Here is a 22,361-nt window from a genome sequence, read left to right as displayed (position 1 = left end):
TGATGACATACCGAAAATCGTACAATCAAATGCTGTCATACATGCGATAGATTGACGAAAAAAATTAAGGCGATGAAATAACAATTTCACTTTATACCAACAACAGCGTATTGTTAAAAGCATGGTGCTTCTAAATGTTTAAGATTACTGCTGCGCGCTCGTTAGTCGGTACTAACGAGCTTTAGATTACTCTTCACTATACATATGGGTCTTTATGTCTATATTGTCTAAAATCGTAATTTATATAATACAATACATTAAGATAGACTATGGAAAAGAGTGTAATATATAGGGAAACAGATAATTTTCAGACCTGATAAAAACACCGAAGAAGTAGAGAGACGGGTAAATAAAATATGGAACAAGTTCTGAAGTATGGCAAATATACATCTGAGCGCCCTGCCACTACATTCAAAAATAAAAGTACTGGATTCGTGTTTCCTTCACACACTTAACTGCGGTTGTTAAGTATGGAAATATACAAGCTACATTAAACACAAGATTAGAGCATGTCAAAGGGAAAACGAAAGAAAAAAATTGAAAGTTAGGTTAATAGATAAAGTACGTCACAAAAGTATAAAATAAAAAACTTAAGTAATTGACGCTCTCGAACACTCTCTGAGACTCAAATAGCAGTGAGCAGGCCACATCGCGAGGATGCTAGATGAAAAATGGACTAAACGATTAACCTTACATTTTTGATGAAAACTGTGAAAGCTAACTACAATAAAAATGTCAGGGAGAAGTATATTTTCCATTAAATTCTCTACAATATTATCTTTGGAACTATATTGCTAAGACTTATAGTTTTCAAATTATGCTTAACATCTCTTTATAATATTTGCGATTTTGAAAGTTTGTATGAAAAAATAAACGACAGATTTGTAGCAAAAATGGGCAAAACCGCATGGATCAAGCATTAAAACATTGTATGAATACTTTTAAAAAGCCAAACTCAATTTTTTAAAACATTTTTAATTATTTTATTTGCCTATTATATGTAAGTCCTCACCACCAAGCATTACAAATTATTATTTTATTAACAAAAAAATAAGAGTACCTGCTTTGTAGTGATACTTTGAAGAATAACGAATAAATGGGCTAAAATCTAAAAAAAAAAATAAGTGCAAATTGCCACACTGTGATTGTCACAGTGTGAAAATTGTCACAACAATTTACAATTTTTTTTTTTTTTGCATAAATCTGTTTTTTTTTAATGAAAAGGTATAACGATTCAAAAATGATTTCCTTGTCCCTAAATTATACGAAAATAATATGTAACTTGCCCTAGTTGCTAAAACATGAAGGAATATAGTGTAGAATGTAGATTGGACCTGGGGATCCGACCCTTTCCCTCCTCTTTTTGGGGGGTAGTCACAAACGATACATGGCTACCGGGCTAATTCAGCTTTATTAGACCTGAGGAACAATCGTGACAACATTGTTCATCACCTGAGACAAAAGTACCCACATACCCACTACCCTGCATTTACTTACCCCACCCCACTGTATTTACTTACCTCACCCCACTAGTCACCGGAGGGAAATACGAGTATACGAGTAGTATTACGGGGATATTAGAAGGAGATATTAAGTATAATTTAAAAATCATATAATTCCAAATACAGTATTGTAGAGAATTTTTTTTTTTTTTTTTTTTAGAATTTTATCTTCTCTTGGTCATTTTGTAGCTTTCAGTTTTCATGAAAATTTATAAAAACTAAAAATGTGGATAAAAGTGGTGGAGGGGGGGAATCAGTAACTTCTCTGCGTGTTTCTACTTCTATCTATATCTATATTATATAAAGCTGCAGCCCGAACATTAATTGACACGAATTGTTCTCCCGGAAGGAGGCGCGGGGGGGATTCGAGTTTGGTACGGTCGTACAGGGGGCGGTCCGGTGACCTCCGGAAAAATCCGACATTCGGTCTACCGGATCGGGACAGAAAAATGTTTGACGGCCCGGCTAAACGGTGGGAGATAGTGGGGGGGTGCTCGACCAAATGTCATAGAGGACCCTGGGCAGTTTCGGAGGCCGCCATTTTTTTTTCAAAATGGCGGATTCAAAATGGCGGCCGATTTTCAAGTCGGTCCCGGCGCGCTCAAATTTCGGTCACGGAATCTCGGGGCCCTCTTGATCGGTATGGAAAAAAAAAATTTGGAAAAAATCCAAGATGGCGGACACCATGGCCACTTTTATTTTGTATGGCAACTTTTAAACGGTGACAGATAGGTGGGGGATGCTCGACCAAATGTCATAGAGGGCCCCGAGACAAATGGAATGGCATTTAAAAAAATTCAAAATGGCCGACTCAAAATGGCGCCGAAATTTCAAAACGGTCCGAGAGCGCCGAGAACCGGTACGTGGGTACATATGGGCCCCCGCGTTCGAAAAAAATTTTTTTTTTTTTTTTAGCTCGAAAAAAAATTTGTATGGGAATTTTTTTCGAATCCCCCACATGCCAAACGGTGAGAGATAGGTCGGGGGAGCTCGACCAAATGTCATAGAGGGCTCTGAGTGGAATCTGAATAAGAAAAAAAAAATTCAAAATGGCCGACTTTTTTTTTTCTAAAACTTCAAAAAGGTCCGAGCGCTCTGAAATTTCGGTCGCGGTATCTCGGAGCCCCAATGACTCCTATGGAAAAAAAAAATTTTTGAAAAAATCCAAGATGGCGGAGAAATGGTCAATTTCATTTTGTATGGCAACTCTCAAACGGTGCGTGATAGGTGGGGGGTGCTCGACCAAATGTCATAGAGGGCCTCGAGACAAATAAAACTGCATCAAAAAAAATTTCAAAATGGCCGACTTTTTTTTTTTCTTTTTTTAATGTTGGTCCGAGCGCGCTGAGATTTTGCATGCGGCGAGCCTGGGGGCCAAGATTACCATATGAAAAAAAGTTTTTTGGAAAAATCCAAAATGGCGGCGGACAGGGGCAAAGTCAAATTTCCAAGTAGGTTAAGCGAGCCCGAAGGGCGAGCTTCAGGCTGGGAGGCCGAAGGCCGACCCCGGCGGAGGGCCGAAGGCCCGGAGCCTTCACCCCGACCCCCAAGCGTGCAACCCCCAGTAACTAAAAGCGAGGCCGAAGGCCGAGCTGCGTGCGTACGGTGCTCCCAAGCGTTCTACCAAGTCGACTGTCTTGATAAGCGGAGCCGGCGGGCCGAAGGCCCGACGGCGACGCGTCGAGGCCAGCGAAGGCCGAAGGCCGAGCTCCGCGTAGGGCCGAAGGCCCGAAGCGTCACCTGAGAGGGGGAAGTTGGAGCTTAAACACGACCCAATAGGAAAAGTGTCTTAGACAAGCGAAACGGCGGGCCGAAGGCCAAAGGCCGTAGGCCCGACGTGAGCTTGTCAAGACACTTTTACTATTGGGTCGTGTTTAAGCTCCAACTTCCCGCACTACTCCGGAAGCGAAACCAACCCTCCCCGAGTGTCTTAATAAGCGAAGCGGCGGGCCGAAGGCCCGACGCTGAGCTTCGAAACCCAGCGAAGGCCGAAGGCCGAGCTCCGCGTAGGGCCGAAGGCCCGGAGCGTCCCACTGGATGGGCCAAGCACGCGAGGCCGAAGGCCGAGCTGCGAGAGTGCGGCCCAAAGCGGAAGTACAACCGCATTACATTTCACCTTTGGAAAACAAATATTCTTTATACTAAAAATAACGGGAAAAAATGCATTTATAGAACGAACCGGTTACAAGTTAAGTGTTTTAATAAGCGAAGCGGCGGGCCGAAGGCCCGACGCTGAGCTTCGAAACCCAGCGAAGGCCGAAGGCCGAGCTCCGCGTAGGGCCGAAGGCACGGAGCGTCCCATTGGATCGCCCAAGCACGCGAGGCCGAAGGCCGAGCTGCGAGAGTGCGGCCCCCAGTAACTAAAAGCGAGGCCGAAGGCCGAGCTGCGTGCGTACGGTGCTCCCAAGCGTTCTACCAAGTCGACTGTCTTGATAAGCGGAGCCGGCGGGCCGACGGCCCGACGGCGACGCGTCGAGGCCAGCGAAGGCCGAAGGCCGAGCTCCGCGTAGGGCCGAAGGCCCGAAGCGTCACCTGAGAGGGGGAAGTTGGAGCTTAAACACGACCCAATAGGAAAAGTGTCTTAGACAAGCGAAACGGCGGGCCGAAGGCCAAAGGCCGTAGGCCCGACGTGAGCTTGTCAAGACACTTTTACTATTGGGTCGTGTTTAAGCTCCAACTTCCCGCACTACTCCGGAAGCGAAACCAACCCTCCCCGAGTGTCTTAATAAGCGAAGCGGCGGGCCGAAGGCCCGACGCTGAGCTTCGAAACCCAGCGAAGGCCGAAGGCCGAGCTCCGCGTAGGGCCGAAGGCCCGGAGCGTCCCACTGGATGGGCCAAGCACGCGAGGCCGAAGGCCGAGCTGCGAGAGTGCGGCCCAAAGCGGAAGTACAACCGCATTACATTTCACCTTTGGAAAACAAATATTCTTTATACTAAAAATAACGGGAAAAATGCATTTATAGAACGAACCGGTTACAAGTTAAGTGTTTTAATAAGCGAAGCGGCGGGCCGAAGGCCCGACGCTGAGCTTCGAAACCCAGCGAAGGCCGAAGGCCGAGCTCCGCGTAGGGCCGAAGGCACGGAGCGTCCCATTGGATCGCCCAAGCACGCGAGGCCGAAGGCCGAGCTGCGAGAGTGCGGCCCAAAGCGGAAGTACAACCGCATTAACTTTCCCCTTTGGAAAACAAATCTTATTTATATTAATGACAACAAAAATAACGGGAAAAGTTATAAAGCGAACCGGCAACAAGTCAACTGTCTTAATAAGCGTAGCCGGCGGGCCGAAGGCCCGACGGCGAAGCGTCGAGGCTAGCGAAGGCCGAAGGCCGAGCTCCGCGTAGGGCCGAAGGCCCGGAGCGTCCCACTGGATCGCCCAAGCACGCGAGGCCGAAGGCCGAGCTGCGGGAGTGCGTGCTCGCACGCGGACCATTCCTTGCAAGCAAAAGTACAACTGCTTTACCTTTTCCCTTTGGAAAACACAAACTTTTACACCTAAACAACAGCAACAACAACAAACACTACAACAACAACACATAAACAACAATATTAATAACAACATACGCGAGGCCGAGTGCATGCTCGCACGCGCAGCAAAAGTACAACTGCACCACTTCTTCCCTTTGGAAAACAAACTTTTTCACTCAAACAACGGCACCTACAACAATAACTCATCAATAACAACATCAACAACAGCACCAACTACAAAAACAACAATACTAACAACAGCACCATGCACACCGCGGGGCCCCCGGGCCCCGCGCACCAAGCAAAATCTAGTTTATTCTTATAAACGTAAAAGCTATATGCATGCCAAGTATCGTGCTTTCTGCTTGATAGAACTACAATAGAATCCGTTTATTGTGACTCCGCCTATATTGACCAACCGGTTATTATGACGTAATTACACCACGAAGTTTGGTTTTCATATAAAATTCTTTATAAAAAAGTCGGATATAATGACTTCCCTTACAGTGACATGTCGCTTATTATGACCCATTTTTAATAAATTATGTCCGGTTATAATGACAATAGTATTAGAGACTGTTTTTACAATAAAATGAAAAAACAAAAGCAGTCAAAAATTACAGATTTCTTACAGTAAAAAATACACTTGTATGTGTTATAATGTGCTGATTATGTACAATTTTGATTTTGATTTAATATGTATGTAGACATATGTATTTACTATGTTTCTGTATTAAAATACTTAAGTACATACATATTTACATAAAAAAGGTTTTTCATTTCACAAAACGTTTTGTATGACGTCCGCTTATTATGACGTGTTTATCAATTCCTTTCGATGTCATAATAAACGGATTCTACTGTATGTCAATAATTTTTGTTGTCAATGTTTCTTACTGACCGAGAAGATAAATAAAACAAAAAAAACTCACTTTAGTCGTAATACCTATGTAGAGAGGTTTGTGAACTCATGCGAAGGGCCAAATAGGCGAGGGAAATAAATAAGATTAAATGACAATAAACGTAAAAATCTATAATGACGGCAGCATACTTGTACAGATACATACTTGTACAGTAAACGAACATGCTTATTCATACTCCAAGTGTGACCTACAACGAAAAACCTAGAACAAAGACGATAGCCTTCATGTATTCGTGAAATGAGGAACTGCTTGCAAGTTGCATTCTTCATGATCGCCTACAGCTCATCTATGAAGCGCCCCTTTTGAAGATTGTGCCACAGCGGTAATGTGCCCCAAAACCGCGACCTCCATGCCAAATTTTTCTTCATACTTGACTCTTTAGAAATCTCCAAATACTCCATTTTCTTCGCGCTTGACGCCTTAGACCATTTGAAGGGAATTTTCACCGGCTTGTTCGGATTTCTAAAAAGTACGATTCTTAAGGCTTGTGTATTCCATCACACAAGGATCTTATATTAAAATTAGGGTGACTGCTATAGTTAGATTAGTAAGCCAGAAAGAAACAAGGCAATAGAGTGGCCAATAACTATTAGCAGTCACCCTTTTGTGAACAGATCATGGACAAAAATCAGAAACCAGTATATAAATATGAACGCATAAGTGCACAATGAATATGTATTTAAAGTTTTTGCAATGTTTACGTTCTACAATAAATACGTTTCTAGAATATTTTTCACTACGAAAAAGTACCTACACGTAGGGAAATATTAATATTACAGGCGCTTACCCGGTGGTCGCAAAATTGGTCCATAAGTTCACGATTAGCTTGCTCATTTCTATATCTTCTTCAGAAAACTCATTACTGAGAAAATATATAGGAAACAAGTGCATCAGTTCATCTGCATGACATACACCTGTTAAAAAGTAAAGTTATTTAATTTTCACCACACCAGCTCGTAAAGGCTTTATTTTTACTTCAAAAACTATAAGAAAGTTGTATTTTATTCATCTGTGACAAAGTAATCTGATGCAAATTTTGAGTACTTTGCTCTTATAGGCTAATAGAATTGACTGAGTGATGATTTTGAATGATAAATATTTAATAACATTGATTTAAATTAGATTTCTAATGTTCGTTTTACGATAAGTATTTTCCAGGCGTTGGAGTGGAATTTTTTTTTTGCCTTGAAGCTCTCGTAACTCTCAAGATTCCACTTTTTGAAATCTTTTGCTTGCTCGAATATCAATATAGCACAAGGTGTTAAACAACTACTTTGACCCCATGCAAAATAATAGTACAATACGATATAAGTACGAAAAGTAGGAAACTCTAACTCGAGTAGCGGTAAATTAAAACCCGACCGGAGAGAGTGTTTTAAATCGACACGTGACTATGTCGAAAATTTAAAGGGCTATATGTACCGTTAAACGTTTGTCCCTTCAGTCGTGTTTATAAATTAAAACATGACACCATTACCACAATTAGTGCACTAATGAGGTAAAGTAGCAGCATATGTACTTACTGTAAATAACTATATCCTATCGTTTTTTATAATTATTTCCTTTTTTTCGCACTTGTATTGTAATGTACTATAATTAGGCAACTAATCATATAGCATTCAAGTTTTTTTAAATATATATTACTACTAACCGTAGTCTCCAAGAGGATCTCCAAATATCTGAGAAAAGCTGTTGTTGGCTCGATATGCCAACTCGTAGAGATAGACAGGGCTGTCAGTGAGATGGGTGAACTGCTCGACCGCCTCTACGGCAGGGTATGCAAAATATGAATCACTATAAATCTGAAAGCAAGTCATTATACTATACATACTAATTTACAAAGATTTAGAAAGAACATTATTACATTCAATTAATAAACACACACAATTGATCAAATCGGTTAATCAACAGCTTTTATCGATAAAGAATCCCAGACAACCTCTGAATGGTAATAGTATTACTACAATGTTCTGTCGCCAGAGGGCAGCACTGACACATATTGTAAACCATAGAGTAACTTATCCATACTATGCCTTAAACAGTTTTTTAAGACGTTTCACTATGACATTGATACATTGATACTTTACAGAGAGAGCCTATCGCGAAACGCGAAAATCAAAATCTAGTTATTTACGTATGCTTCTCTTCTCTATCGATCGAATATGCAAGAATGATAGAAGGGCAGATAACGAAATTTTCCATTTACGTGTCGGGTCATACATAATGGAAGGTTCCGTACGATACGATATGAAAATGGCATGGCATGGCTTCGGGACACTTAAAATATAATTTAAATAAAAATATACGATTTTTAGGAAAAACTCAATCACGTTCAGTACAATTTTTGTGGCAAGCATTTTTTTGCTATATTTTCTATATTATTAAAAAAAAATTACAATTATTGTTTTGGACTTCCGAAGCAATTATTTCCAAAAATATTCACTGAATTAAAAAATCTTAAAGTAGGTTTCTTTTATTACTTTTAGTTACATGTACCCCCAATCTAAATTTAACATCTGAATTAGCCAGCGTCTCACAAAATACCCGTAAGTTCCAAATTTCAATAGTGTATAGGTATTATAGTTTTCGAGTAAAATAGTTGTGACTTACGAAGGGACAGACGGACGGACAGATTGATATGACAAAACTATGAAGGACACCCTAAAAAGAAGCACTTACGTCTAGTAAACCTTGTTTGTATTTATCTTCATCGTTTTCATCGAGATAGTGCTCTTTGACCTTTTTATTGATTATATCAGCGAATGGTGAGTTGTCGTAGTAGAATGTGACAGGCGCTATGGTCTCAAAACCAGATCTAAATTCACTAAATCTCGTCCGATTCGCAGTAATCCCTGGAATTAATATAAAAATATTAATATTCCATACCGCCGCTTATACACAGTGTTTTTTTAAACTCCATTAAATTCGGAAAGTAATTTTTTTTTCGTATAAAGTAATTAAAAGCGTTTTTGTAACACGGTCATTATATTTAAATCCATGAAACAATTGAAAACACATCAGAGGCATTTTAAATATCGATCTTCCGAGATAGTATAGGTACGGTCGAGGAAATTTATTCTTTAGTTATTTGCGGTTCAAGCAAATTTGGTTGTAAATACTTATGCTAACAATGTGTCCAATGTAAAGTGAATCGTAAACTTCTAAATAATCTTAGGGACCTTATCAGATACAAATAATTTATTGATCAGATTATCTCCAAAATGGCGTTAATTAGAATACCGGCTTCTTTGAGAGCGTAACTTAATTTAAGCTCAGGAATACACCCTTGAAATTAATGGACTTTAGAAAAAACCATCTTGTAGATGTACAGTCAGCATCAATAGTAGCGGATGAAATAACGCGGCAAAAGTCAGATACTTGCATCTACATCTTGGATATTTTTTCCAAATATAAATAAATCTCTAGAATTCACGTTTAAAACATTACTTATTGTTAAGCCGTTACAGAATACTACTCTTGATGCTGACTGTACTTTGAGAATAGGTACGTGTACTTATATAGCGTGTACAGGCCTATGACAATAAAGCACCTAGGTCCAGTAAATGAACAACCATTTTTGCTTGCTTTGCATCTTCATAAATAATTAAAAAAAAAGTAAAAAGTGATGCTAATAAAATTTACTAAAATGAGACATAATCGTATTGAGATACCAAAATTCTGTACCTACTTAGATAATTAAGATTGTACACGATGAAGTATGTCGGAATACACGGGTCCGGGCTATTAGTATTCATGAGTATATGTGTAAAGATCGTTGTTTAATAACATAAAAGTCCAATCAACAGCAGAACTCTCTTAGTGAGCGACGCAACTCTATTGTTAAGGGAGTAATCTTGGAAGTTACAGTGCGAAGAGACAGTGCAGATAATTTTGACGGTGACGCTTAGTTATTTATGTTATATCGGACGCGTTAATTGCATCATTTGCATCTTGTGCCTTTTGAGTCGGTAGAGATTCGCTACCTCGCTACGCTCAAGGTTCTAGAAGGTCATCAATCGCTCTAAACTACTTCCGGCTTGCGTAAAACAAACATGCACATACACACACATGTCTACGTCTACCACAAATTTGTTTGTTGATTAAAAATGTGAATACGTTAAAAGGCCGACGCTTGCGACGTTGTAAAGCATTCTTTGTCAATCACCTTCCTGGTTTACATGTCAGCAAATACTCACAAACAGATTTCAGGCATCCTTCTGCGCTGTTCAGGCCAGTCATCCACGGTACGGAAGCAATATCATGACTGCTTCTCGGAGCCACTGTCAAGAACGCACCAGGGAGGTCCGGTTCAACGACTGCTTTAAACGGAGTCATTGGCTCGTAGTCCCAAGTCTTAAATCATACAATATTTTAGATTAATGTGTGAATAATTCGGCTATCATAACTATTATAACGCAAATCTAAATAATCTCATTTATTACATTAAGTGGTGCCGTTTTTGCACTGCGAGAATTAAAATCCCTTATATCTCGGGACGCCTTAAGATCCGTGTACTATGCGCATTTCCACTCATTAATATTTTACGGGATAGCTGAGACCTGTAAGGACAGGACTGTTCCTCGCCGTATGGCCTTAGCTCAAAACAACCCTCGTGTATGTGTGTATAGGACCTACTTATTATGAACGACTTCCGGCCGTTATAATATAAAAATTGAACTGTGTGATCAAGCATTCAAACGCCGATTAAGAGATTTTTTGTTGGATAGACCGTTATATTCTGTTAGTGAATTTATGAACGATGTATAGATTTTAACGATCCTCTACAGGAGATACTATCTTGATATTATTTAGAAATCATAGTATTCTGTAATTATTCATTTTTTGAATGGATATTTTATTGATCATGTTTTTGTATATCTGTTTTGACGATCATATTATGATACTTGTAGATTGACATGCCTGCAATTTATAATGTTATCGGTATTATGAAATAAATAAATCTAAATCTATCATTATAACATTAATGCAAGCGTACCGTTCACTGCTGCACTTTTTTATATAGGCAAAGGGCAATCTTGATATATCAAATAAAATAAATAAATGTAAAAAAAAGGTAAAAAATCGCATCGAAATCGGTCCATCCGTTGGAGAGCTACGATGCCACAGACAGACAGACAGACAAACATTGGCGTCAAACGAATAACACCCCTGTTTTTGCGTCACAAAGTAAATATAACAAAAATCCATCATGATACTAACGTAGAACTGAAATTCTGTGTTGATAATATCGTAGCTATCCTTAGTGCGAAGGCACTTGAGCATGGCATCCGAGGGTGTTTGGGGGCAGTCGAGAAATTTCGCCAAGCGGAAGGCTTGCTTTAACGGCTCTCCAGGAGGTGCCTCCGCCCACGGCACTGTAGCCACACCCGACTCCGATATCGCTTTGTGGAACAGACCTGAAATATATACATTTATACGTATGGAAACCATGTTAACAATTCATTTTACCACCCGTATTAATACTGTTTGAATTGCTCTGTAAATTGAACTAAGTACCGAAGTCCGGTACCGTCATTTGCACTTATTTACTTCTTGATTTACAATAGTCTTGCGACTCTAGCGATCCAAATACGGTCGAACTTTTATTTCATTGTTTGTATCATTCACGTCACTTTATATGTGAGTGCGAGAGTACCGATTACACGATTAAAGAAATACGTGCAAACATCATCCAAACAGTCAAAATATTATCTCTAATGAAATTTCTTGTAGACACTTATAAGCTCCAAAATTTAGCACTTACCTCTACTAGATTTGGACAACATGTGAAAGTACGTGCTCGCACCACCAGCGCTTTCCCCAAATATGGTAACGGAATCTTTGTCACCTCCAAAACTAGAGATGACTTTTTGAATGAACCTCAGAGCCTCTTGTTGGTCTTTAAGGCCGTTGTTGCCGGGGCAGTGATGATCCTGCGTAGATAGGAATCCGAGGGGTCCTGTAATATTGTGACATTATTCTTATTAATCAGGGAATCAAAGCGAAGCGAATATGCATTCGGAAACCAGGATATCATATATTTGTGAGCAGATTTGTGTGTTTTTGAGTGTGTGATTGTTTTCGTGTAACCAGATAAATATATAAACATAATTAATTCGTACATACTCGTACATAATGTCTCGTAAATTACACCGAATATAAGAATATACTGAATAAAATACATCCAAGCGCCGTTATAAACATACGTCATATTTTTTGTAGGTATTTGATGTACATGATGGCATAGCCTGAGTAAATCTTACTATAGTTAATAATAATTTAAAAAAGTAAACACGTATCATTACCTAATCTGTAATTAATCCCCACTAAGAGAACGTCCCTATCCAAAAGATGTTGCGGTCCGTACATAGCAGTGGAGGAATCTCCACACATCCAGCCTCCTCCGTGGATGAACACCATCACTGGTAATGGCTCGTGCACGTTGGCGAGCTCCTACGATTTCCAGAAAACAGGTCAGTAGGTGTAATGGTGGTGTATTTTTTGTTTTTACCAATGTGAAAATGAGTTAGTGGAAATTAGTTTATATGCAAAAAATATAAATTATGAGCGTTAGCTCACTATCGATTAACAAGCAAAATTCATTCGACGCGGCATACTTATATGATGCAGGTTCAGTCCTCTGTTAGGTACTTTTTTGTCGCAAATGGCGCGTAGCGAAATCACAATCACGATCTTCATGCGTTCGGGGGCACAATTTGACCCAAAAATGTGAATTACGGTTATGTATGTATTTGGGTAACCACCTATATTAGACATATTTACCATATACTTTTGTGATCATTTTACTGCTCAATAAGTATTAATTAGCTACTAGTCATATGTTAGCCATATGTAAACGTCGATCAATTTATCGAGTCAAGCAAGGCTCTATTAACTATTTACATTACTCGTATTAGTATGTACAGTCGCAATCAGATATATCGGAACGGTCAAGATGTTAACAAATATTTGAGCACGCCTATGTTTTCAAGGCGTGAGTGCGTGTTCAGATATGTTTGAGCACCTCGGCCGCTCCAATTTATCTGGTGGCGGCTGTACATACCCTAAGTACCTGTCCAAAAATCACCACTAAATCAATTTTATCCTTACGTATTTATGCAAAGTATAAGTAACTTACTTCACTGGTATATGGAGTGTAAATGTTGAGATACAGGCAGTCTTCCTGGCCTACTATGACAGGTTGTCGAACATAAGGATTTCTCTGTACACATGCAGGACTTGACTTTGTGGCATCTAATGTGTCGCTCCATTTATTCACTGGTACAGGGGCCTAAAAACAATACAATGAAAAGTAGAAGTTTTTAGTGTTTCTATTCGGTGTCCAGCTGACTACTATAGGTACCTCGTTTTTTTAGCATTCGACAAGACTACATTTTATTTAAAAACCCTAAAAAAATAGTAACTAGCTATTACTTAATAAACCAAAAGCATGTAAATGAACATATAGGTATGCTATATGTATAATTGTTACATATTTGCTGTGATTTATTTTTTATAGTGTTTTGTGATAAAGAGACACGTCAAGATCGTGTAGTCTTTATCTAATAAGAGTAAGAATTAATAATAAGAATTAGTAAAAGTGCATGGCGACTTTATCAATGAATTCATTCATAATTTCTCCATGCAATTTCGCAGCTCACTGTACACGGACTTTAAAATTTTGCCCTATCCATCTTGGGCATTTTTCAAACTAAATTTAAAAAACTAATTGTAAATTATTCACTATACGTTTGGTTAGCTATATGTTCATATTCTCATTTCTCAAATCGATAGCGTACGTAGTTCTCGAGTTATTGAGGAATGTGACAGAAAGTATCTCACCATGAGGGTTCTTTTTTACCTTTTTGGTCCGGAACCTTTTTATCTTTTTAGTATAGTCTGTTCGGAAAGAGAAGAGTCGTGGAATGTGTTGCGCCCCATACATTCCACGACTCTTCTCTTTCCGCACAGACTCTATTATGGAACCTTAAAAAGTAATTATGACGACCGGTTTGGCCTAGTGGGTAGTGACCTTGCCTACGAAGCTGATGGTCCCGGGTTCAAATCCTGGTAAGGGCATTTATTCGTGTGATGAGCATGGATATTTGTTCCTGAGTCATGGGTGTTTTCTATGTATTTAAGTATTTATAAATATTTATATATTATATATATCGTTGTCTAAGTACCCTCAACACAAGCCATATTGAGCTTACTGTGGGACTTAGTCAATTTGTGTAATAATGTCCTATAATATTTATTTATTATTTATTTATTTATTTATAATTAAGGCCCCATTTAGGGCATCTGGTAGCTTCCGTCCGATTTCGTGCACCAGCGCCAGCTAGCGGACACCCTTAGGTAGATGGTTAAAAATTGCATGTTATATTCGATACATTGCTATGTAGAGCACAATAAATTCAGTCGATCGTCCGAATACCGCAATGTGACAAAAATCGCATGCATTTTGAACCGTCTAAATGGGGTTAAGGCCCAGTAAGTTCAGGTTATTCTCTCACTGTCACTATAATATGAATATCAATCATATGTATGAATTTTATTTTTTTGTTAGTTTTAACAAAAAAAAAGTAATCCATGTGAATTGAGTTCGATCAAATATAAAATTTACATTTTTAAGGAATTTTCATATATTTAGCTTTTTTGCCTAAATTGCTACAAATTACAAGCTTTTTATTTAACTTGCAACGTATGTACCTATCTATATTTGTACGGGTGAAATCTGGCAAGTAAATATTGGCATACAATTACATATGTAAGTCGGGTGACAATGCAATATACCATCGAGCTGATTTAATTATGGAGATAGGAGGTGGCCATAGGAACTTTGTGATAAAACGACGCAACCTTAACTATTGTGTTTTGGGTTTTTAGAATTGTATCGATGAGTATTAGCTGTCTGTGAAAAGAAAAGTACAATCAGCGACAAAAGTTTGTACCAAAAATGATATTTTTGCCAGAAACTTGTTTTTAAGGTGCGTTTTAGATCTATGTGGGGGGATTTAAATTCTCCAATTGAGGGGGATTTAAATCTTCTCGGGTCAGAGTTGTAGGGTTAGAGCCGGTGTAGCTTTATTTGACATTCATAAGCGCATTGTAATATATGCCTACTTGAATAATAAAATATCTTTTCCTACTCCTCTACTGTTATCTGTTATTTATGCATTCATTAACACGAATATAAGAACATACATAAAAGGTTTCAAGAAAAGTCTATATTGTCTATTCCTCATAAAAGCTCTTGTGCTTTTAATCGCTATAACGTTACTGCGATTAATGGCTACCAACCTAACAAAACCAAAACGAATACAGTTTTAAACTAAGTGCATTGCTGCCAACTTACAAAATATTCATTTGGTTGCATAGTAAAAATAATTACTACATAAGTCAGAAACACGCATGTGACACCCGTAATATAGCAACACCCATAGACTACGAAGACCGCTTAGCGTTGCTTGTTAGTCTCCGTAGGCTACGGTGGCCAAAATTGAGAAAAAACTGTCCAAAAATTTTATTTAGCAAGTAGCAAGTACCAGGGCCTCATGAGTTACGAGGAGGTGTCGCCGACCGGCCGGCCGCGGCCCGGGGCGGGCCGGGCGCGTAACAAGGTATGCTCGTGCGTCTTGGCTATATACTTTTGCTGTAATTTGTTTACCTAAATTAAGATTTATTTTTGTTGTTGACTCACGCCACTCGCCTTTTTTGACCCTTCTTATACAACTGTTGCATAAAATACTATTATGTTCGTGATTTTTTTCCATCGAACAAAAGTCATAAAAGTCATGAAATCAGGTTTCGAATCGATGAAGTTAATATAGTTTAGCTATGTATAAATATAATAAAAAGTGAGCAACTGAGATTAAACGCGTAACTAAACCCGATTCATTTAATTGCCTTGATATACCCAAGTAGCAAAAAAAATTAGTAAATGAAATGTATACTTACCGCATTTCTATAGTTATGTAGGTACTTACAGCTAAATATATAACTTACCTACATTCAAGACGAATTAGAGTTAGATCAAGATGCAAATTACTGTTTGGCAATTAAAATTACCCGCATGAATAGTACCTGCTTGTTTTTTCTCGCGTAGCTGTGGTAAAAGCACCATTAATTTGTGACATTACAGAGCAATATCGCAAGCTTCAAGGCATATAAGCGCATAATCGTATATGCAATCCGATATGCGACCTATAAAACGAATAAACTCATAGGTCAATGTCCGCGATATATACAGACGTGGCAAACATATTTACGCAGGCTGTGAAATTTCAACTAAGTTAACTAAGTTATTTTTAATAAATCCAGCATGTTTGATTTTCAAATAGTAATTAAAAAATTAAATTGGGCAGTTTGCATTTGTAGATCGTTAAGAAGTACAAACAAGTTACTGCGTAATAAAACTGCTCGTGATCGATTATTAAGGAATTACCAATATACAAAATTACTCATTGATCCTATAAGACATGCTTTCGATCAATGTTACGCCACCGTTCCTACATGACAATATGCTATAAAAAAAAACCTTATTTATCTAGCAAATATGGCATAACATGTTATCCTTGACACCCAATACCTATTTATGGTTTTCGTAAATTGTCGACAGACAAAGATTGATCACCAAGTCTTATCTTAATTTTGGATATTAGAGAACAGCAATGACAGCAATCAACACTCAGCGACAGAAATGTTTGAGTTGGGGAGGTATTCATATTATCTGCACAGGATCTTTTTTTTTTTTTAATAAATAGGTGTGATTTGATGTGATCATTTTGAACATTATGCCCAAAAAGGAATTAAACTATAATCAGCTAATACATTTCATACGAAGCTCTAAAAATCGTAACCTTACCTAATTTTTAAAGGTTCATTTACCTATCTGTTATTACAATCTTATCCCTGTGCAAATGTGCAGGGATCAGGGAACGCAATACTCCGTATATAATTTGCGTAGTTCTCAAGGTTTTCTCATTACAGCTCTAATTCTAGGTTGAAATAAGAAGCCTGTGATGGTAGAAGTGCCAGACCGGTTTACGTTGGATGGGCAAGAACATTTTCCTTTTGGTTTTAGTGTTTTTTTTCGTATATAACATCTATTTCTATTTATAAAGTACCACTTTGTCGTCAATATACGAGAACATACCAATATATTAGGGATATGGCATAGCATACCAACGCTTAAAAATCCTTACAGTAAGTACTATTTTAGAGCTAAAGCTTAATACAAAGATTAAGATTCCAAATGAGTCGTCATGAGTCCGTCTGTCTCTAAAGTACCTAGTTATTCGAGTGGAATTTGAAATAACCATACCATATCTATTCAAAGTTGTAACCTCAACTTTCGTAAAGCCTGACCAGTGGTATATGATGATGCGCCATTTTGCGGAATTTTATTGGAACTAAATTTTTCATACTAAACTGAACTGTCACCCTATGCATGAGAAAAAAAGCGCCTCAAGATCACATATTTCTGATCGGCCTGTATGTAGGTATTATTTCTGCTAAGGTGCATGCAACATTAAAAAAGAAAATGTTCCCAGTTTTTGCCAATTTTGAAAATGGTCCATGTCAAAATTAATGTCAGTGTCCTTATCACTATACGAGAAGCAATTGCTTATTTTTTTCTTTTACATTAACCCTTCGTATGTCTAAGCAGTGATCAGCGCGAACGAATTTAAACCTATTGTATTATTACAATGGATTTTTAAATTCATGCGCAATGCTTAGACATATGAAGGTTTAACTATGAATATTGTATTGAAAGATAAATAAACTAAAACTATAAAAATTGTCACCAACGCCTTGCGTTGCGGTCTGTGGTTGCGGGAAACCGTATTGCTTATACCGCAAGATTGCCGCTGCGATCTGAACGTATTTCATTGAAAATCATACTTCATCAACTTATGACACTACAGTCAACCACGACCGCAAGCAGCATTGCAGCCACAATTAAAGTTAAGTTAAATTTTAGTAGTTCTGTAAAGTTCAAAAATCTAATTACACTTTATGATTGTCTGGAGGCAAATTCAGTACCTATTAAATACCGAAATAAATTAAGTAACTATTTGTCATATTTTATTAATACAAAATAATTTCCTATGTTAGGTATCTTGTAAATCAATTTCAAGTTTTTATGGAGGTCAAAAATAAACTTACTATTGTGTAAGATAAAATCACAAGCATTAAATTTGTCTTATCATTATTTGGATGTCCTTTTAGACGCATCACTCTGTTTAAGAAGTATATCTCGTTTAAGCATTTACACAATCCATCAAACATTTGTTTTAAATGTAGGAACATAAAATAAATTACACAACATATTTTATTTTTTATGTCATAATATTTACACTCATATATTCTTGCCATTGAAAAATGTCATAGCTATTTGTTAAAACAAATACGTAATTGAACCTGAGTAGGTATCTCGTGTGGAGAGCGTAATATAAGTCGATGTCATTCTGTCACTACATAGGTACTTGTAGTAACGGCACCGAATCATGAGACGATTTAGAGGAAATTTTGAGTATTTTTGTTAACTGAATTCACTGATGCCAGAAAGTTTTCCATCACCGCTTTGCGCGTCATATTTGAATGTCACCGTTTGTCTTACTATAAGATCATGAGGTAGAGCCCGACGCACGACAGATATTAAAAAAACAACAATCAATTACATTTGTATACGGAAGCCCCCTTAATTTTATAACTGTAATGTCAATTTTATAGTGGCAATATAAAAAACACCTTCTGAAAAAATTACAACTGACTTCCTATAACGTGTGCTGCGGTGGCAGCATGGTTCCATTTTTATCACCTGTCACTATGCCCGTCACTTTCGCACTTTTATACTTGTTAGAACGTGACAGGCATGGTGACAAATGATAAAGAGCCGACCATCTTAGCCCTACTGAAGTAGAGCCCGCTGACAGGACGACATATGTGCACCTATGATCTTATAACTTGTGACCACCATCCACTTTCATACATTGGACATAACTAGAATCTCTCCCAAACACGTAAATAATATTATTAACTAGATGACCAGAGTAGCAGCATGTGCGGACGGGATTCAAGGAATACGCCGACAGCAGCGGCGCCATAAGTTGACTAAAAAACTCACAGTTAAGTAACGCTGCGGATTTAAGATTCCCAAGATCTGTGGCAATATCTTAAGTCAACGCAGACACTAAAACTTGACTAACCGATATACCTATACAAACAATGGTGTGAGATTAAATAAGCGATTTATAATCTAGGTTAATAACTACAACGATACATATTGAACGTGTTAACTTAATTAGGGTTTATGCCAGGGATCGGAAACCGGTATTTTTTCTATGGGAACGAAAACGGTATTTTTTCGTTCTTTGTTAATTATTTCATTTCTAATTGGGCAATCTAATAATACGAAGTCGTTATCTAAAAACACAACCGAGTCCTATATTTGGAGTATAAAATAAACCGAAATATATGTTTATTTCAAAGTTTTTCCAAAAAACCGGTTCCGATCCCTGGTTTATGCCGTAGCCTAAGTATTGTTATACGATGCGCTGATATTAAAATAGGTTATATATAATAACCACGCCTGATCCGATAGTCGTTATACTCGTATTATAAACAGTAGACGATTTAGATTCGATGAAACAAGCGAATCACACGTGCCACATCTAATGCGGCTTGACCACAATTAACAGAACGTGTTTTATTTTAGTTTAAATGTTTCTCGCCGTATGTATTTAAGAGTCCGCAGCAAGCTCGGCCGAATTTCACTTTTCCACAAACGGATTTCGTTCTCATTTTAAGACTACGGGTTGGATTATAATGAAACTTTCCACATACAATGACGAGGTATATCTATGCCTGTAATTAGTTTATACATATTGCTACAGCTTATAAAACTAACAAAACAAAGCAAAAACAAGATTTGTATGAAAAACTTAAATTCGCTGTTTTATTTTAACTACAGATTTTAATTATGATATGGTATTACAGGCGTAGAGCAATGTACATAGCTAGAGTCGTAAAATTAAATTAAAATAAGAGCATAACTACGTTTGAATGGAGAACCGAACTTACTGCGAACTCTTCATAGTTCCAGTATCATACATTTATAGTAACTCACACGTGGTCGTCTAAACGGATAATAAAAAAATTGTAAAGCAAAAAAAATAATCCAGTCTTAATGTTTCCGGTTAAATGTAAAATTTATGCACAAGAGTCAGTACTGATTTAAAAAAATATACATTATAAAAGGAAAGGTACTTGAATTACATATTTTGCCTAGAGTTCGTATAATTACTGTAACTAAATGGATCTGGACTTTATACATTTACTTATTCTTTCTGACGATTCGGACGAACGGAATCGCGACTAAGAACGTACATTAAAATACATTCCTTTAAATAATGGGTTAAAATCGTGAAAGATCGCTATAATCCGTTTAAAATACATAGTCACATAGGTACACTTTAATGCATACGTTCAAAACTTTATCAATATCATTCGCATAAAATGCTTAAGAAATATGTACACTCAACTGATTCAAACAATATTCAAATTCAAAAAAGTAACTCATCCTCCTCGCGTTTGTCCCGGCTTTTATCACGGCTCATGGCAGCCTGGGTTCCGCTTAATAAACTACAAAAAAATAATATTAGAAAAAAAAACTTACCTTAAATCTTAAGTCTCCGACAGGAGGGTATGCATATGGAATAGACGTAAAGGCTGAAATAGTTCTTTTGCCCCGTGTTTTCAGAGAGTGACCCCTCACCGGCCCGAGGGGAGTCTCCACCACTGGCGAATCATCGGCACTCACACTAACACCCTGCAAAGTAGCTGCAATTGCTAAACTAATTAATACCGATAATGATTTATTAACAGTTAAGTTGCTAAATAATGCGAACTGGTTTGGCATGCTGGCGAGATCAGAGATGACCGTTCTACCTCGAATGCAAAAAACAAAGTGGAAACAAAACGCCCAACTCCTTCGCTTATACGTCGGCGGGTCGGCTTTAGGAAAATAAACTTAGATCATAGCGAGTACACCGTCACTATGGTCGTTGTGCATAATGCATGCTGGTGCGCTACACTAACAGACACGCGCACAATACTGAATTCTGACTAAAATCATATCGATGCATTGCGCTACCTTAACAATTGCGTTACTACGTAGGTGCAAAAAAACTATGTTGCATATAGTTTTCACCACGTTTTCACAATCTATCCGTAATATTAGGTACTTATTTATTATCATGACAAATAGAATTTGCTATTCCCGCGTTAAAAATACTACCTATATGATGTTGTATAATGTCTATAGTCTCAACTATAGTCTAGAACCTCCTAATCAGGGTCAAAAACTAACTCGAATATCTTGGTTTAAGTATGGCTATTATTTGTAGATATCTATTGTTTTATAAATGACGGAAAACACCTAGACAATACTAAAAATAACATGTTGGATTTGCGGTACCACTGACGTGGCCGTTATCTTATTTACTAATTTATGCCACCTTAAACATGGCACATATCATAATAGTGTCATATTTAAGGATTCAAATCTTTTGACTATCATCTATAATCTGTCACTATAATGAAGTACACAGTTAGACCAATTGTCTTATCTCTACCAGAGTAAATGACAACAGTACGCTTATAAAACATGAGTTTAATTTAAAAAATTATGGAGAATTCCGAAACCGAGCGATTTTATGAAATACACGTATAAAAACGCTCTTTCCACAGTTAGGGATAAGTACTTCGAATTGAACACATAAAATAAAATTGTTCGCTATAATAAAATTATAGAGATCAGCCACCTATTTTAATGTAATTTTAATCGAATAAAAACTATACAAGGAAATGCAGCAAAACTTATAAAGAAGTAAGTACCTAATTTTCTTTTTTCGATTTCTTATGAATTGACAGTCCGATTAGCTACTTTTCTACTTAGCACCAAAGAGGAGTAGGTTTTTAAACACGAGTATTTAATATGTTCCTGTATACCTTTAATTAATGATTATGTGGCTCTTAGTTTTTATTTACATATACTGGGACCTTTTTAATTATTTGGTAATTGTATTGTGCGTTTGATTAAATACAACCAAAGTGTGCTTGATGATTGCCCTTCTCCCTTTTCCTTGAATATGATAACGCAATGGTAGCGGCAACGCAGCTGGGCCTTCTATGTTGTGGTGTAATTTGTTGACGCGTTGCCCTTCAATCGTCACGCGTTGCGTACTGTGGTTATGGGTATTTAAATTTAATACATTCTACGTAATTACATAAACGCTGTGTCCATTTTCGCTGCAAAATCTTGAGCTTCGTAAGATACGAAAAAACCAAAACAACTAATGGTTGCTAAAACAAATACGTATATATCGAACAACCTATACAGAAATTGCAGTCCATGAACTCTTAAAATAGTTAAAATGACATTCAGACTGTAGAAACTTCGAGT

At 37.6% G+C, this 22,361-nt stretch overlaps 1 protein-coding gene across 1 annotated transcript; it reads right to left on the bottom strand.

Moving 5' to 3' along the window:
• Positions 1-5,979: 5,979 nt before the first annotated feature.
• LOC133515948 (juvenile hormone esterase-like) lies at positions 5,980-21,237 on the bottom strand. The gene is made up of 10 exons (XM_061848602.1): positions 20,574-21,237; positions 13,029-13,181; positions 12,196-12,343; positions 11,655-11,849; positions 11,111-11,307; positions 10,087-10,243; positions 8,570-8,742; positions 7,542-7,692; positions 6,678-6,804; positions 5,980-6,352 (listed from the first exon to the last, which is right to left on the bottom strand). The coding sequence occupies exons 1-10, from the start codon at positions 20,814-20,816 to the stop codon at positions 6,166-6,168; spliced, it is 1,731 nt and encodes a 576-aa protein (XP_061704586.1). The 5' UTR covers positions 20,817-21,237; the 3' UTR covers positions 5,980-6,165.
• Between the last annotated feature and the right edge of the window lie 1,124 nt (positions 21,238-22,361).

Source organism: Cydia pomonella, chromosome 1, assembly GCF_033807575.1.
Source record: "Cydia pomonella isolate Wapato2018A chromosome 1, ilCydPomo1, whole genome shotgun sequence".
Lineage (NCBI taxonomy): Eukaryota > Metazoa > Arthropoda > Insecta > Lepidoptera > Tortricidae > Cydia > Cydia pomonella.
The sequence above is the reverse complement of the archived record's forward strand: the minus strand, read 5'-3'. Positions and strand labels throughout refer to the sequence as shown.

What these genes read in the sequence shown, in the direction of transcription:
- LOC133515948 (XM_061848602.1), bottom strand. Translation starts at nt 20,816, where the DNA reads ATGCCAAACCAGTTCGCATTATTTAGCAACTTAACTGTTAATAAATCA. An exon ending in GGGGATTAATTACAGATTAG is followed by an intron (nt 11,850 to 12,195) that starts GTAATGATACGT and finishes ACAATATTACAG; the next exon opens with GACCCCTCGGATTCCTATCT. An exon ending in AGGATGCCTGAAATCTGTTT is followed by an intron (nt 8,743 to 10,086) that starts GTGAGTATTTGC and finishes TATTAATTCCAG; the next exon opens with GGATTACTGCGAATCGGACG.